Source organism: Embiotoca jacksoni, unplaced genomic scaffold (assembly GCF_022577435.1).
Source record: "Embiotoca jacksoni isolate LCO1_2020_lvr unplaced genomic scaffold, fEmbJac1.0.p SCAF_19, whole genome shotgun sequence".
NCBI classification, from domain to species: Eukaryota; Metazoa; Chordata; class Actinopteri; family Embiotocidae; genus Embiotoca; species Embiotoca jacksoni.
In genome coordinates this window covers 8,444,699-8,459,610 of record NW_027185329.1, presented here as the reverse complement: position 1 = coordinate 8,459,610, position 14,912 = coordinate 8,444,699, and the positions used below count along the sequence as shown (strand labels likewise).

Genomic DNA, 14,912 nt, shown 5'->3' with positions numbered 1-14,912 from the left:
ACTATCATACTGAGTCAATCTCACACGACATACATGACCCAAAAGTAACAGCCAATGTCCAGTACACTGGCTATAAAAGATATGCAGCATAAATGCAATCACACAGATGTTGTAATGTGGAGTGCATTTTATTGATCATTGTCGTAAATGTTATTTATTTAGTGCGTGCTAAAAAAAAAAAGAAAAAAAATTAGGTGTTTCTTTTACATCTAGTGTTGACAATTGATGGTACCAATGATCGTTGTCGTGAGACGTGTTCAGTAAAAAAAAAAAAAAAAAGGCAATTGTGTCAACAACAGGAAGTTATGTGATAATACAAAACTATAAACTACTGTTCCAGTACCAGACCCCAAAAAAAGCTGCAGCAGTAAGACCCCTAATGGGGTGTTGAAGTGTGGTTTATTTCTCGTGAATTTTAACTTTTCATTTGTAAATTAAAGTTTTTGTTATTTTCTCATTGTAAAAGCTAACTCACCAGATGTAGAATGCTGTTGTAAACCTGCCATTTGCTGGCTACGGCAGCCGGCATTCTCCTCCTCTTTTGCCCTCCCTTTGTTACCCTTTTTAAAATCCCCGCATTACGAACAACAACCTCTGAGCTCGCAACCTACAAGCTGAAAATACTGTAGAATGAAAGTTTTGATGATGATTAGAACCATACAATGAGGCAGCCCTGATTCATTCTTTTCTGTCTTTTGGGAGGATTTAGATATTTTTATGTCTCCTCACATGCAGATGTTCCACCAAAACAATGGCCTCACTTTTCAGACCCGCAAGTCTATGCAGAAGACATATGTCATATGGTGGTCCATGCCGATTGGTTAAAGGCTGCTCCAATAGTTTCCAAATTAAGCTGAGGTCTACGCTGATTAGTGTGGCCAGGCCCAGATATTTGCACAATAAATTGAGGTCTGGTAAAACCAGGTAAAGAATATATGGGTGCAGTAAGAGAACGGTGGAGCTCTGTCTATGCGAAACTATGCATGCTCAACATTTTTATTCGCAATGTCTTTGGTCAATAAGTCTTTTGTGTGACTTCCTGGAGGCTGATGTAATGCTGCTAATCCTGCTGAATAATAGGAAACTGATGCAGCACTGACCTTTAACACACAAATCTCTATTGTGGTTTAAAAGGTTTCCGGCTGTTTTACAAAAAAAATTCTGACGTACACAGTTAAGTGGAAAGCCATTATCCATAAGTCTATTCCCTTTATATAAAAAAAAATACAAAGAGGAAGTTTCACATTCATTTCAATAAATGATAAATGTAAAGGCTTGACTACACTGAGCACAATGAGGAAACAATAGTTGAATTACTGTTAATGTGCCCACAGACCCGCTAACTGTCACATATCTGTTAACACTGGTTAAAGCGCAGGTGTGCATTGTTACAGAACATACCAGACTGAATGTCCTGATGAAAGAGCCTCTCATCACATTGGAGGGTCTGTACTTATAGTTCCTTGGCACAGTAATAACGGACTAAATGTATATGTGGCAGACTTGGAAACTTCAAAAGATACAGAGACAAAAATAGGAGTAAAAAAAGACTTAACACAAAAGGTATTACTGCAACTAGAGAGGGAATGCAACCAAGACTCTCACTATTTAGGATACATACCATTCCATCACCTAAACTCTGTGTAGTGATTTGATATTCCCATCATTTGTTAGCTCTTTTTTTCCCTTTACTTCATCTTTGTGCAGGTTCATCAGAGGCATAAACTGGGGTTTATCTGACGCCTTTTCTCTCTGCAAAAAAAAAAAAGACCAAAAATTCTGGTTTTAAAAACACAAGAAACTAAAACTAATGGACATCAATGTCCTCCAATGCACATATAAAACAAGGTCAAATGCAAACTCCCTGAACAGTACTTTATTCATGAATTGATCCTTATTTCAATTTTGAAACCTTGATATTAAGCCACCACAAATAAAAATCCTCTACATGTTACACAGCACCTCTCGGTAATTTCTAAAGAGATAATCAAAGGCATTGACTCAATCATTTATTCATTCAGTTTCTTTGCCGGGTTATTCCAAGTCATTAAACTGTAGCATAAAATGAGGAACCAAACTTGCACATTCCACACAGAAATTTGAATCCAGGTATTTGTTGTCATGTTACAGTCTGGGGTGCTATAAAACCCAAGACAATTTAAAGATAAATGGAAGTAAAAATCCCACTTAGTAATAAGATCCATCATCATTAACTTTTTCTGCAAGGTCTCTACATTATTTTGCTGGATTTACACAAATATAACAACAGAAGTCCAGAGCGTACAATACGGAGTCATACTTACGCTGTGCTCTACTTCGACCTCCACTTTGTTTTTATTCAGGTCCCACCACAACAAACCCTCTTTAATATCACTCCTCTTTGTTGGTCCTGTGTTGAGAGAAAAGCAGCAGCATTGGGGAAGTTTCCAGTTTTATGCAACGCTCTTGTGCAACATCAACATAAAAATGGGACATTACAAGTTTGTTTTGCACTGCAGTTATGTTGACTTGCTTTGGGTGTGGCTTATGAAGAGCAGGTATATGAATGTAGTTTTTTGAAACCCAGGTCATAAAATGTGTGTCATTGTGAATAATCATTTTCCTCCTTTGACCAAACAACACAGCAGCTCATCTCACTGATCAGTGTGTCTGAAGTTTTTATGTTTTTACCTGTTGCATAGCTCACAATCACCCCGACAAGCACGACTGAGCTAGTTGCCATGGCACCGAAGTACAGAAAGGACACGGAGTAGAAGTTATGCAGACCCCTAGGTGTGGAAAAGAGAGGTTATACATTTTAATTTTTACTTTTAATATTATCTGACAATATACTGAGTGGCAACATTTTCCTTGTAATGTCCATTAAACAGAAACTAGAATGTATTTCAGTCTCAATTTTGAGTTTTGTTTCCTGTTTTGGTATCTCAGCATTTAATTAAATAACTTTAGACTGCTGAACTGAACTATGCAAAACTAAAGTAATCAACCAAGCTAAAACTGCGTCATGTTCAAGTAAACTCAATGACGAGGCTGCAACACTATAATATTTCAAATGGCCCCACATTGACTGAGGAATTGATTTATCTTTTCCCATTTTTATTTGCATTTATTTTGGCACCACAGAAAGAACAACAAGGCAGTAGTGTGTCAGTGCGAGCTTTGTTCAACTCACTGACCCCTGGTTCTTGGGGTGAAGCGGGGTGAAGATGTAGTGTTGGTCCTGGTCAGGGCTGCTGTTCAGGGTGATGTTACTGGGTCCACACTGGTCTGTGAAGCTGGGCAGGGCACCACTGGTCTCCTGACTGGGTGGGTGAAGAGTTGAACCAACAGCCAGCCACAGGGACACACAGACGCCCACAATTAACCCAGAGAACGCCCCCTGGAAAACAGATTAAGAACATGTGTTGGGATGTTGTTAAGCACCTATGGCCAGCCAGAGTTTGAAGGTTCACTTGTTTGTCTGGTACATTTGTTTTTGTCCTATTAACACTCTGTGCCGCATGTTGGTTAGGCGGTAAAGGCAGAAATTCAAGAAGTATTCAGGAAGTTTTCCAATAAATTTGCAGTAAAAAACTGTTTGGTTAACATAACAATATAAAGTCAATATGAGACAAGAGATGTATGTGTGTGATGAGTTGTCACAAGGATGTGTAAAGTTAACATTGTAAAGTGATTTTGTTTGGTTATAAGCAGTGATTTCTTTAATACCAGGAAGCGATGCTTACAGTAAGCATCAGTAACATTGAAAGTGCAATGCTTCCTTAATATATAAAAAAAAACGTTTTGGTCTTCTTTATGCAATGTCAATAAGATCAAGGAACAAAAATGTATCACACCTATTAAAAAAAAGGAAACGAGTGTTTATATAAAACAGCAGGAGGTCTTATTCATGTGAGGAAAAGTACTCACAAAACCTGTCCACGAAGTTTAATGAAGACTTTACCTGAGAATTCGAAGTATGTACAATGTGGACAGTAGATTTTTTTTTGGTCAGTTTGATCACCAGTCACTCACCAGCCTGTTTGTTGCTGGGACCAACATTCCCAAAATAAATACACCCAGTAATGGGCCGCTGATCATACCCATGACAGTGAACGATCCCTGAAGAAGAAGAGACAAAGGATGCTTTGGGAAGGGAAGCAGACAACTGATGCTTCAATAAAAAATACACAATAAATCTTGAACAGTCCGGAGGTCCGAATTTATTAAGAGGGATGATCAAAGAGTTCAAAAACGGCTCCTGTTGCATGCAAATGGGGTACAGAGATGTGCATGGAGCAGAGAGGAGTCATAACCTTCATTAGTAAGTATTCCCAGTGTTATCACTAGATCAACATCAGCACCTGAGTTACTCATGTTTTGTGAGCAGCACCCGTACGTGCGCATTTGTGATTTCATCTTGGACATGAGCAGAGAGCGTACAACAAAGTTTGTGTCAAACTTTGAAACCCTTGAAATTAGTTGCTATGACTTCGTCCCCCAGGGTCAGACCGACAACACAGAGTTCTTCTGTGATTTTCTGAGACATCTGAACGAAAACATTTGGTGCAGACAACCCGAGCTGTGGTATGATGGCACTTTTGTTCTCCTATATGACAATGCGCCCGCTCACAGTGTGTTGAAAACACACCAGTTTCTCCCCCTGCACCGACACAATCGTTGCTCACCGCCACCCCATCTCTCCTGGTTTAGCTCTCCACTACTTATTTTTCTTCCTCAAAAATGTGATGTGCGCTCTCTGCTCAGGTTTGAGGTCTATAGTGACATCTCAAATGCACACATACAACTGCTAGCAAAAATGTGTGTAACTCAGGTAGTGATGATGATCAAGACACATAACTTGGAACACGTACTAACGAAGGTTATAGTTTCCCCGCGTCCCCCTTCTCCGTGCACCTCATGGCGCTGCGCTCCGTTTGCGAGCAACAGTAACTGTTGGGAACTTATTGATTGGCCTTCATAGACAAACTAACCTTAGGAGGGTCTTGACTTTCAACTTTGAAAATGTTTCTGCTTTGAAATTTATATGAAAGTAAAACTGAAATAGTAAAAAAAAAACCTGGTTTGTGTAAATCTTGCATAACAATAACAACAATTCTACAATTCCTTTTGTTCATTGTTTCATAATTCCTAAGCTACTTGTAGGTTGCAGCTATGACAACACATACTGTGAGCCTTTAAAAGCTCTTAATGGTGTATTTTGCAATGGACTGGGCGTTGCGTTATGGATTAAATGTATGTAATATGATAATATGTAGATGTTATACCTGAAGAACTCCCCAGTCCAGGAAGGAGGACAGAGCAGCTACAGTGATACAACCAACTCCATACAGGAGAGCTGAGATTAAAAAAAAGAAGAGAAGAGTGAATACTGCAGAATAAGAGCATTAATCTGGGACTGCAACTATTACAACAGTGGTTGTGTTATAACCTAATAGTGAGTCTGTGTGATTTATTGAAGGTTTTCCCAGTGTTCAGGAGGAAGAATGAACCTACACAGTCCTCTAGAAACAAGGATCTGATTCTTCTGTTTCATGTGAAGGAGATGGGGTCGCAGCAGATCCTCCATCGTCACTGCAGCCATGGCGTTGATACTCGTGGAAGCCGTGCTGTTAAAAATACACTTGGTCACTAGTAATCCCACATCTGGAGCTCACAGACTGTGTTTACATACAACTAGTTTTATTTCTTTATTCAATTATTTATTGCTGCAACTAAAGGAGGCAGAGTGCTCAAATGTGTTGTTTTTTTTACCGGCTAGAAGCTACAGAAAGGAAATGTAAAAGTAAACATTTATTATCTATTGTCTTCTAACTTCTATTATCTTATCTAAATGTGCTTAATTATGATCCTGCAGCAAATGTAGTGCCAATATGACAACTACAGGCCACTATACACAGAGTGGATTTAACAGGCTGAAATCTGTTCCTGCAGTATAGAAAATGTACTCATTTACTTTAAGAAGAGTATCAACACAACTGTGTAAAATATCCCCTAAATCCTTTATTCAAAATCCTGAAAGTACAGACGTTACAGCAAATGAATGTACCTAAAGTATCAATCAAAAGTTGTCATAGAAGTTTAGAAGGGAAATGTCTCTTTGGAGGAACCTGACAATATGGCAAGGAGCCAAAAAAACAACTTTTTTTTTTGTCAAGCTAAGGAACGAGTAACTACAGCTGTCAGATAAATATAATGCAGTAAACATAACAATATTTTCTCCTGAGATGAAGTGGAGCTGAGGCATAAAGTTGCAGAAAACTGAAATAGTGAAGTAAAGAACAATTTAACAATTGAATGTTAATACCTGAGGGTTCCACTGTATGCACAGGCAAGGAAAAGTCCTGGGAATCCTGGGAGATTTTTAAATATGTCCAACACGAAGTAAGGCATATACTTCATTAGACGAGGGAGGAGGGAAGAGTGGAAAAGAGAATTTTAGAGTGGTGAATATTTTCATCCTGTTCTGTAAAATACACTACGCCAAATCACACATCATAACTTAAACTGATGGATACGCAATGTACACAATGTTATGCTTCAAACATAGATCAGTGTAAAATAAGACAATCTGTCCTGAGTACCAGATCAGGAGCGGAAATCCTCCCAGACTTCAGCGGATCACAGCTGTGGTAATAAGCAAACATGACGATGCCGCAGGTTGCTGCACTGCTCACGATAAGGCACAGACCCACTTGGTTCACAAACAGCGCCCTGCAATCAAAAGCAATTGCCATTACAGCAGCTCAGGTTGACTGTTTCGATCGAGCTGCTGCCAATAAATAACACTTCGTTGTTACCCAGAATGGTCTCCTCTAACTTCTTCAATTCATCTCCACAATTTTCTCAACACAGAGAAAATTGAAAAGATGAAACAAGATGATAGAATAATAAAGGATCACAACGGTGAATAAGTGAAGTTTAATGAACTAGAGGTCGTTCTGAGCCTGACTTTAAACTTCTATCTCAGGTTATGGGATACCCCACGTTGTTTGTGCAACTTGTATGAATGTTCTGATGTCCAAACAAGAACTTCACTGTTAAAAGCACAAGTCAGTTTTAAATTTTAGTTTGGGGCTGTGCATGCTTGATTGTCTGGTGTCTGCCTGTTACATGCGGCAGCAGCAGCTGAGGTGGTTGGTTATTTCGCTGGTGAGAACCCAAACATCTTGAGAAACATCGTTGACTTCTCAGATGCTATACTGATGTCTGATGTCAACATAAATGCAGCAACTTGCTGGTACAATCTCAGATCTCCACTCACCATCGGGCTGCTCTCTCTGTTCGGCAGGCGATGTAGCGCTGGACTTGTGCTTGGTTGACCCCGTACATGGACAGCCAAACCATCGCGCCCCCAACAGAGAGGCTCCAGAAGGTGTAACGCCGCCGCGGGTCCACGTCAAAGCTGCGGAAGACATCACGTCCTCCGTCAATACATCAGCCACATGGGAATTAAGGAAATTCCAGTAGATTTTACTGTTAAACTTGCTGTCTGTAAAACCCGCTTGAAAGAACTGTAGTTCGTTGCAGTGACTTGATGTGCTGTGCACGAAGATTTAATGGCATTTGTTTCTGGATGTGAAAACTCATCCAAATATGTACAGTATGTGTTAAAAATGTTTTTACTCATTAAAATTGATGCGTGAGCCGTTGTTGGCGATCTCCAGTACCAGTGCAGGACCTCCAACCAGAACTGTGCCACGGACGAAAATTGCCACAAAGCCCGACAGCATTACGATGATCTGAAACACGTCGGTCCAGATCACAGCCTTCATGCCACCCTGCAAACAGACGGTGGAGGAGACAGACAAACAGAGAGTGAACCAGTCTGGAAAACATACCGCTGTATATAAGACTTAAAGGCATAAGGTCTAATTCTCGGGTTTGTGACATCACACAGCAGCTCTTCCAAATGGCACCGTTGCTAAATACGGCCTAAATACAATCTTACTGCTGATGTACTGCGAATCTCATTGTTTTCTGCAGTGGCACAATCAGGGAGGCGTCTAGCTGTCAACATATATCTTATTTTAAAAGGACTAGACTTGTTAAGACGCGTGGCACAAATCATTTCTAAAAAAAAAAAACATATTAGTCTCAACAGATCACCACACTGGCTTAATGAGAATATTTACAAATATGTTCTTACCAGTGTAGTGTACAGGGTGCAGATGATCCCAGTAGAAAACAGAGACATCCACATATTGAGTCCAGTTGCTGCAAAAACAAAAGTGTTGGAATACACCTTTAATTTAACACTACACTTACACTGGGAATAAATGTGCTACATACCACCTTGACATAAATCCAATTCACACATCCTGTTTTCAGGAATAGACGGTTTAGTTGATTCTTCTCTAACATGGACCTACAGTAACCTTGATATGGACCGGTTTAAAAATAAACATAAGGTCTGAACAAACAGATGACACTCACTGTTTTAATACCCTCAAAATTCAGTAAATCTCTGACAAAAAAACATGTTTGCACTCTGTTCAGGTTGGAGTCTCATGGAAAATTTAATGTAATTGATGGAATGAGATATTTAAGAAATCTGGTGATTTATAACCAAAATACAATATGAATGAAAATATGTTACTCTTCTGCAGATAGAGAGCCATCAGTTGATCTTCCTTACCTTGATTGAGGATCAAAGCGGGTGCATAGATAACAATCCCTGTGTAAAGCAGCTGAGAAAAAGGAAACAAATTGAAAAAAAGACCTGTTTGAGAAAATGCCTGGTTTGTGCAAAATGAAGAGCTGCAAATTGACTGTGAGTCATACATGTATTTACATGTTTAAAAACTTGGGAAAATGTGATTTTCTCTTTGAGAACACTGAATACTTTGAACTCTGTCTTCAACAGTGCTGAGCGACAGAGAACATAACGATGTCTTACCGTCGCAAGGAGAAACTGGATACTTCCCAACAGCTGCATCCCTCGGCCAAATCTCATCTTCAGATACTGTGACAGGCAGAGTTATAACATCAGAGAGTATCTCTGCACACACCCCTCATCCTTCTTCACCCACTATATTTACAAGTTTGATGACCCACAGGTGCATTTCAACAGTTTGTCACAGAAATCCTGCCACTATTTCTACACAGTATTGGTGAGCTTAATTATTTTGTGTTACTTTGTCTCTCAAACCAAGTGCATTTCTCTTCATACTTCTCCAACCACTATCAAAAACTGATTAAATGCTCTTGTACCTATGTAAATTCTGTGATATCATTTATACTGATAAAAAAAATAAAAAAAATACAAACTATAATTTTTTTTAGATCTTTGCAAACAGTTTACACAAAGATGACCATAATCTATCTAAATGACTATGGCTCTCCGTGTCGAGCCTGGTTGGAGATACTGTAGTGTTTGAGTTTTATTTTGCAATACATTTTACAAGACGTCGGTTGCTTTGAACATAAAGCAGTAAAAACCGGCTGCAAAAGGGAGTCTCTTTTTAGGTCAAGTTAAACTTTGACTCCAAAGACAACATTCAAAGGAAAGTGGATAAGAAATGGATTAAGATTATTTCCTCAGAAATGCATTAAGCCATATTACCTCAGATTTAAAAGGCTGCTCTGTGTTAGCTGATTGTGTAAGTAGAGCTGGCAAATTCTCTATTAACTTTAAGGGTTTTGTTTAGCGATCTTTATGTCTTAGAGAGGTCTAAGAAACTGCCTAATGCAGCTTTAAATTCGTTTTTTTGTTGTTTTTACAAGAATATATTTTATTACCTCAACAATATAAACTTGCTTTCGTAATTAAGAGATTTTGATCAGTTTTAGTCTGTATCACATGCCTGACTTATTTCTCCAGCCAATAATCACAATAACAGTCTAAAAGGGTTGCACAGTATGGAAATCAGACAGGAGAGAAATAAAAATATACCTTGGTGTATTGAGCTTGTTTATGATATTTAATTGTAATAACACAGTAATTATTTTCTCTTGATCACACAAACATGAAACAATTTCAGTCAATTCATGACCATGAGAAAGTAAATAATTTGAAATGATTTTCTTTCCTCATTAAGTGCCCTTTGCTCCAGCCAACACTGTTACAACAGACTCTTGTTCAACTCATGACGTTACTGTGGTAATAACTACAGACCTGATTGGTGCTGGTGATGCCCAGTCGATAGAAAACTGGCAGGAACAGGTAAGCTGTCAGGAGGGAGTTGATGCTCTGCCCGAGGCACATGTAGAGGAATTTAAAGCCGTAGCGCAAAGCTTCAGCAGGGACACCCAGAACCTGGACTGCTGACATAAAACTGGCACAAAGCGACAGCCCAACAGGTACGGCTGGCATGCTCCGACCCCCAGTGAAGAAGTCATCGGCACTCGTGTCCTTTGGCCTCTTCTTCAGGGCCTGGAAAAGTCCTATTGCCATGGAAATCGACAACATGGCAGCAAAGACTGCATAGTCAGCCAGGACAAAGCCTGTTCTGGAAGTCTCACTGGCAGACTGATCTTCCATTATTTGACTTTGATGACCTCAGCCTTGCAGTTGTTTTTTTTATTCAGGCGTTTGATGGATCTGTCAGAGTGAATAACAGTTTATTAGTGATCAAACGCTTCATAAAGGCACAAAAGACACAAAAGACATAAAGACTGTAGGGTGTGTTGGTGATCAATAACATGTTTTTTTTTACACTGCATATTCTTAGCCCAGGGTTATCCTTAGTCCTGAGGTAAGAGGGATATATGATTCACACGGCCAGCCCAGGGTTAAAGGTTAGGTTAGGTTAGGTAGTTACTTTATTAATCCCCGAGGGGAAATTTTTTCGCTTACAGCAGCATACAGAAGCAATAAGATAATAATAGATAAATGTTTGTACCTGATGTGTACCTGATGTTTACATTTAAATTTTTTATTAGAATGACTTGCCAGGCTACTCTTAAAACAGTAAGCAGCAATTCCCCTGAAGTAGCCCTGTTTCTGGCACCACCTGGCCCCGTGTTTGGTTGATTTTCAGGGGATAACCCTATAACCTCTGCAGCAGCAACTTGGACAGGTAGTGCAGTCGATGGATGTAACAAGTTCGAATATTTGTTGTTGTTCTTGTTGTTGTCGTCGTTTTTGTTGTGGTTGCCCTTGCAATGAACCCTTGATAACCCACCTTCATCGGACGCCCTCTTGCGCTCCACCCCCACCTCTATGCCTCAGTTGTCAGTTCGGAATATCCTTCCTCTCATGCGCTTCATTAATATTATCTTCCCACGGCACTGTCAGCTCAATGACATGAACTATTCGCTGTCCACCTGACCATAATAGAATGTCTGGCCACTGGCTATTACAACTTTTTTTTTTTTTTTGTGGAATCACAAGCTTTCCACTCAGATCTACCTGCATACGCCAGTCCTTATTTAACATGCTAAAAGTTTGCCTATCTGGACCCTTTCCTCCCTTGCTTTCCTCTCCTTCTCAAACAGAACTAATAGCAGCCTTATTGTTTCCACTCACCTCTCCTCGATGTGCAGCAGCCAAGCAACTCAGCTCCTGGTCGTGCCTCCGTGTGTAAATACCCTGTGCCAAACTAACCCTAAAACCTGAGTGAAGGTTGCCTTGCCGTTCCAACCGCGGAGCACAGAGGACAACTTCCATCCTCTCCTCTCCACTGCTCGAGGTTCTGAACGTCATATGTTGCACCGAGCAGAAAGCTAGTCAGGTAACTCGACTCCATGGACCCCAGGTCCTTCCAACTAAATCCTCTCTTCTCTTGATTCTCCCAGTTCACCCTCTGTCCCTGCTTGCCCTGAGCAATTGCCCTAACATATATCTGGCTCCTCCTCGCTCCTCCAGTCATTGGCCTTCTTCTTTCTTCCAATCTTCCAGATTGGGCCCCCTGTGCTCAGACCTAAGCCTCCCTTTTATCGCTGCACCCTGCCCACCACCTCTGCCTGCTTTACTTTTCTGCCTGTGCATCCTGAGCTGCCTGCCTTCCCTTTCACTTTTTTTTTTTTAACTTTCCTTTTTGCTGGTGCCAGCTTCCTCACTACCTCATCTTTGCTTCTTGCTAACTGCAGCTCTACTCCTACCTCAGCACATTTAAATTCCTCTGCTTGGCAAGATAAGGGTAATTGGAGGATGCCCTTTCCATACAATGCTACACTACTGAGCCACCTTGGAACCCCCAACCACTTCATAATATGTGAACTTATAAGTCTCTCCAGCTTTTCTAGCTAACAAACTGAGCACTTATATACTGTCAATGGCCACATTACCCTTGGAAACATGGGAGGAGGCACAGCCCGTCCTGTTCCCTCTCCCCTTCTACAACAACGGAGAGTTGATGTCTTAACACTACGCATGAGCACACAAGTAATGAGAAAAACTAACGCTGGTTAGTGTTAAGAGGTGTTACATTTTAATTCAAAAATAAATTCGTAATTACACTAAATTAGTGTTAAGATAACAACATGCCAAAAAGAGTAAAATTATGAATTAAATCAATGTTGGCATTGTTAATTTGGGTATGCTGACATGGGGATGTGAAACAATGGATTAATTGTTTAAGTAAATACAACCCCCACAAAATGACTTGTTTTACCATTAGAATTTAATCGATTTGGTCTGAAAACATTTGGTAAGTCTAGAACAGCTGCTTGGTTGAATTATTTGTCCCCATTCAAGTTATCATAAACTAGAAGTTATCCAACTTGTCTGGCCTATATTTTGGTGCCTCTGTTCTGCCCATAGAGCATGCTGCATTGGTATACATTCATCCAGCAGCAGAAAGTCTCACCATACATACAGTGATTTTTCAAGTAGTCTACTATTTATTTTTTTATTTTTTACCTTTTGTCATTTTTTTTTCTTTCAACTTATAAAAAAATAGGATTTTAGTCCCCTATATATTTTTTCAATAAAAATATTGAATATAACTGAAAAAAGCTCTATGTATGTCCCTACTACAGTGTCCTTTCCTTAGCAAATCTATAATATGTCAGTAACAGTAAATCAAAATCTAGGTCAATTATTCATCAGATTTAAATGTGTCATTTCCTCATTGCAGCAAATTGTTTTGCTTGACCAATTAAAATGTATCTACAGCTAAGAATAAATCACTTTTTATTTTTCAATTGAAAGTTAAATTAAAAGTTTCAAAGACTCACCACTGCTGCTCCACTGAGTTTAGCTGCTTCCAGTCAGTTATGAAGGAATGTGCTGACAGGCTGCAGCTGCTTTGCCTCCATGCACTTTGTTTGCAGAGCGCATGTGCAATGCTTGAGCACATCATGAAGGGTGCCTCGTTGATAAGAGCTCAGGTGTATAAGATGTAGATAGATAGATAGATAGAGAGATAGAGAGATAGATAGAGAGATAGAGAGATAGATAGAGAGATAAACAGAAATGTTTTTACTACAGCAGCATATTCAGGTCCAGGACAAAGCAATTAAAATGACAATAAATAGAGGTAGTAAAAAATATTAAACATAATTTTTTTTAAATGCACATTATATACAAATAAAAATAGAATAATATTAAACTAAACTAAACAACAGTGCAGCAAAGGGATCAGACAAAGCATAAGCAGTTGGAAGCATACAGTGTGCAACCAAAAAGAAAAAGATGGTAGAGTAGTTTATGCTGAGGTGCGTGTCTGTGTGTGTGTGTGCTTATAAAAGATGGAGCGAAAGAAGTGAGGTGCAAAACTGTGTAATCTTTACTGTTTTTGTATTAGAAATATGAGCGAGTTTATAGTCTTTTGTATTAAGCATTATTCTAAATGAGGGCAAATAACAGTTATTTTCATCATGCTATTTAATGTCAATTAATTGACCAATTGAGAAATTGTGGAAAATCACCATCAGGATTTCCCACAGCCTATGTTGACCTTGATTTGTCTGTGTTTGTGTGACCAACACGCCACATCCTGAAGATATATTGTGTTTGCTTCAGTAGAAAATGATGAAACATGGAAATACACAAAACACTGTTGGCAAGTTGGCTTAAAAATATCCAGAATGAATTAATCAGACATATTGCTGATACATTTTCAGTTGATAATGAAGTAATGGCTTGACCTCTTTTCTACAGTACATGATATTCAGTACACAACATAGGTAGGAGAGGAAGGCATCGTCATTTTGTAGGGTTTTTCCATTATTATTATTATTGTTATTATTCCACACTTTTTAAAATCTGTATAGACGTAAAGTGAGTGTTTACGTTAAAACATTTTCTTCAGGCACATAAGCTCTGAGTTTTTGACCGTAAACCCTCTGTTATCTTTTGTTTTTATTGTTAACATGGAAACATCTGCACGTGTGCTGCACATTGTTCTTACAAAAGGTGGGAGGAAAAGGAGGTGAAAAGCTGTTTTGTTTGAAATGCTTACGTCTACATTTTGAAAACAAAAAGAAAACCAGTGTGGAGAGGACAAAACAAACATATTGAAATATAAAGTTTTGTAGGGACACTTACACAGATGGAATTAGCACAGGAATACATCTCTGAATTTCCTCATGACGGTCATCAAATATTAACAGCTGGATTTCCTGACTCAGATAAGATTATGTAGGTCAATGTATTTTTGTAAATGCGAGCTTGGCCAATGTCTCCACTCATTTACTGGAATTGATAACGCCCATATTCAAGGAAGTATCATAATATATTTCTGTAAATGAGACCTCTATAATGTGTTTTTAGCCTTTTAAACCTGTTATCAGTTCAATGCCAATGTTGTAGCTAGAGGTGACAGTGCTATTCTGTCAGTCAGTTGATAAATACCTTTGACTGCTGTGAAGACTTTTGACATTTATGGTCACAAGCAGATTAATTCATACTTCTGTCCTTTGCCCTCCTCTAACATTTAAACTAGCATCACCACAGGTCAAAGATTGAGGTTATTCAGCCTGATATCTCAAAATGTAAGCTGCTGGACAGATTTTTTTCAAAAGTG

The 14,912-nt window shown here is 39.1% G+C and overlaps 1 protein-coding gene across 2 annotated transcripts; it reads right to left on the bottom strand.

The window, feature by feature from the left end:
- Positions 1-128: 128 nt before the first annotated feature.
- slc5a5 (solute carrier family 5 member 5) lies at positions 129-13,187 on the bottom strand. Of its 2 annotated transcripts, none has more exons than XM_069153375.1 (16): positions 13,123-13,187; positions 10,118-10,543; positions 8,900-8,965; positions 8,639-8,690; positions 8,150-8,217; positions 7,627-7,781; positions 7,265-7,405; positions 6,585-6,714; positions 6,308-6,396; positions 5,497-5,609; positions 5,268-5,338; positions 4,015-4,101; positions 3,177-3,379; positions 2,671-2,768; positions 2,304-2,389; positions 129-1,752 (listed from the first exon to the last, which is right to left on the bottom strand). In XM_069153375.1, exons 2-16 carry the CDS (start codon positions 10,481-10,483, stop codon positions 1,633-1,635), a joined length of 1,845 nt encoding a protein of 614 aa, XP_069009476.1. In that variant the 5' UTR covers positions 10,484-10,543; positions 13,123-13,187; the 3' UTR covers positions 129-1,632. The 2 variants fall into 2 exon arrangements, with proteins under 2 accessions (XP_069009476.1, XP_069009477.1); XM_069153376.1 differs by lacking the exon at positions 13,123-13,187 and adding an exon at positions 11,471-11,722.
- Positions 13,188-14,912: the final 1,725 nt, after the last annotated feature.

Excerpts from the sequence above, each read along its gene's own strand:
- slc5a5 (XM_069153375.1), bottom strand. The coding sequence starts at position 10,483 with ATGGAAGATCAGTCTGCCAGTGAGACTTCCAGAACAGGCTTTGTCCTG. Across the intron at positions 7,406-7,626 it reads TCACGCATCAATTTTAATGA|CTTTGACGTGGACCCGCGGC; the intron begins GTAAAAACATTT and ends TGTCTTCCGCAG. Across the intron at positions 1,753-2,303 it reads AGGTCGAAGTAGAGCACAGC|AGAGAAAAGGCGTCAGATAA; the intron begins GTAAGTATGACT and ends TTTTTTTTGCAG.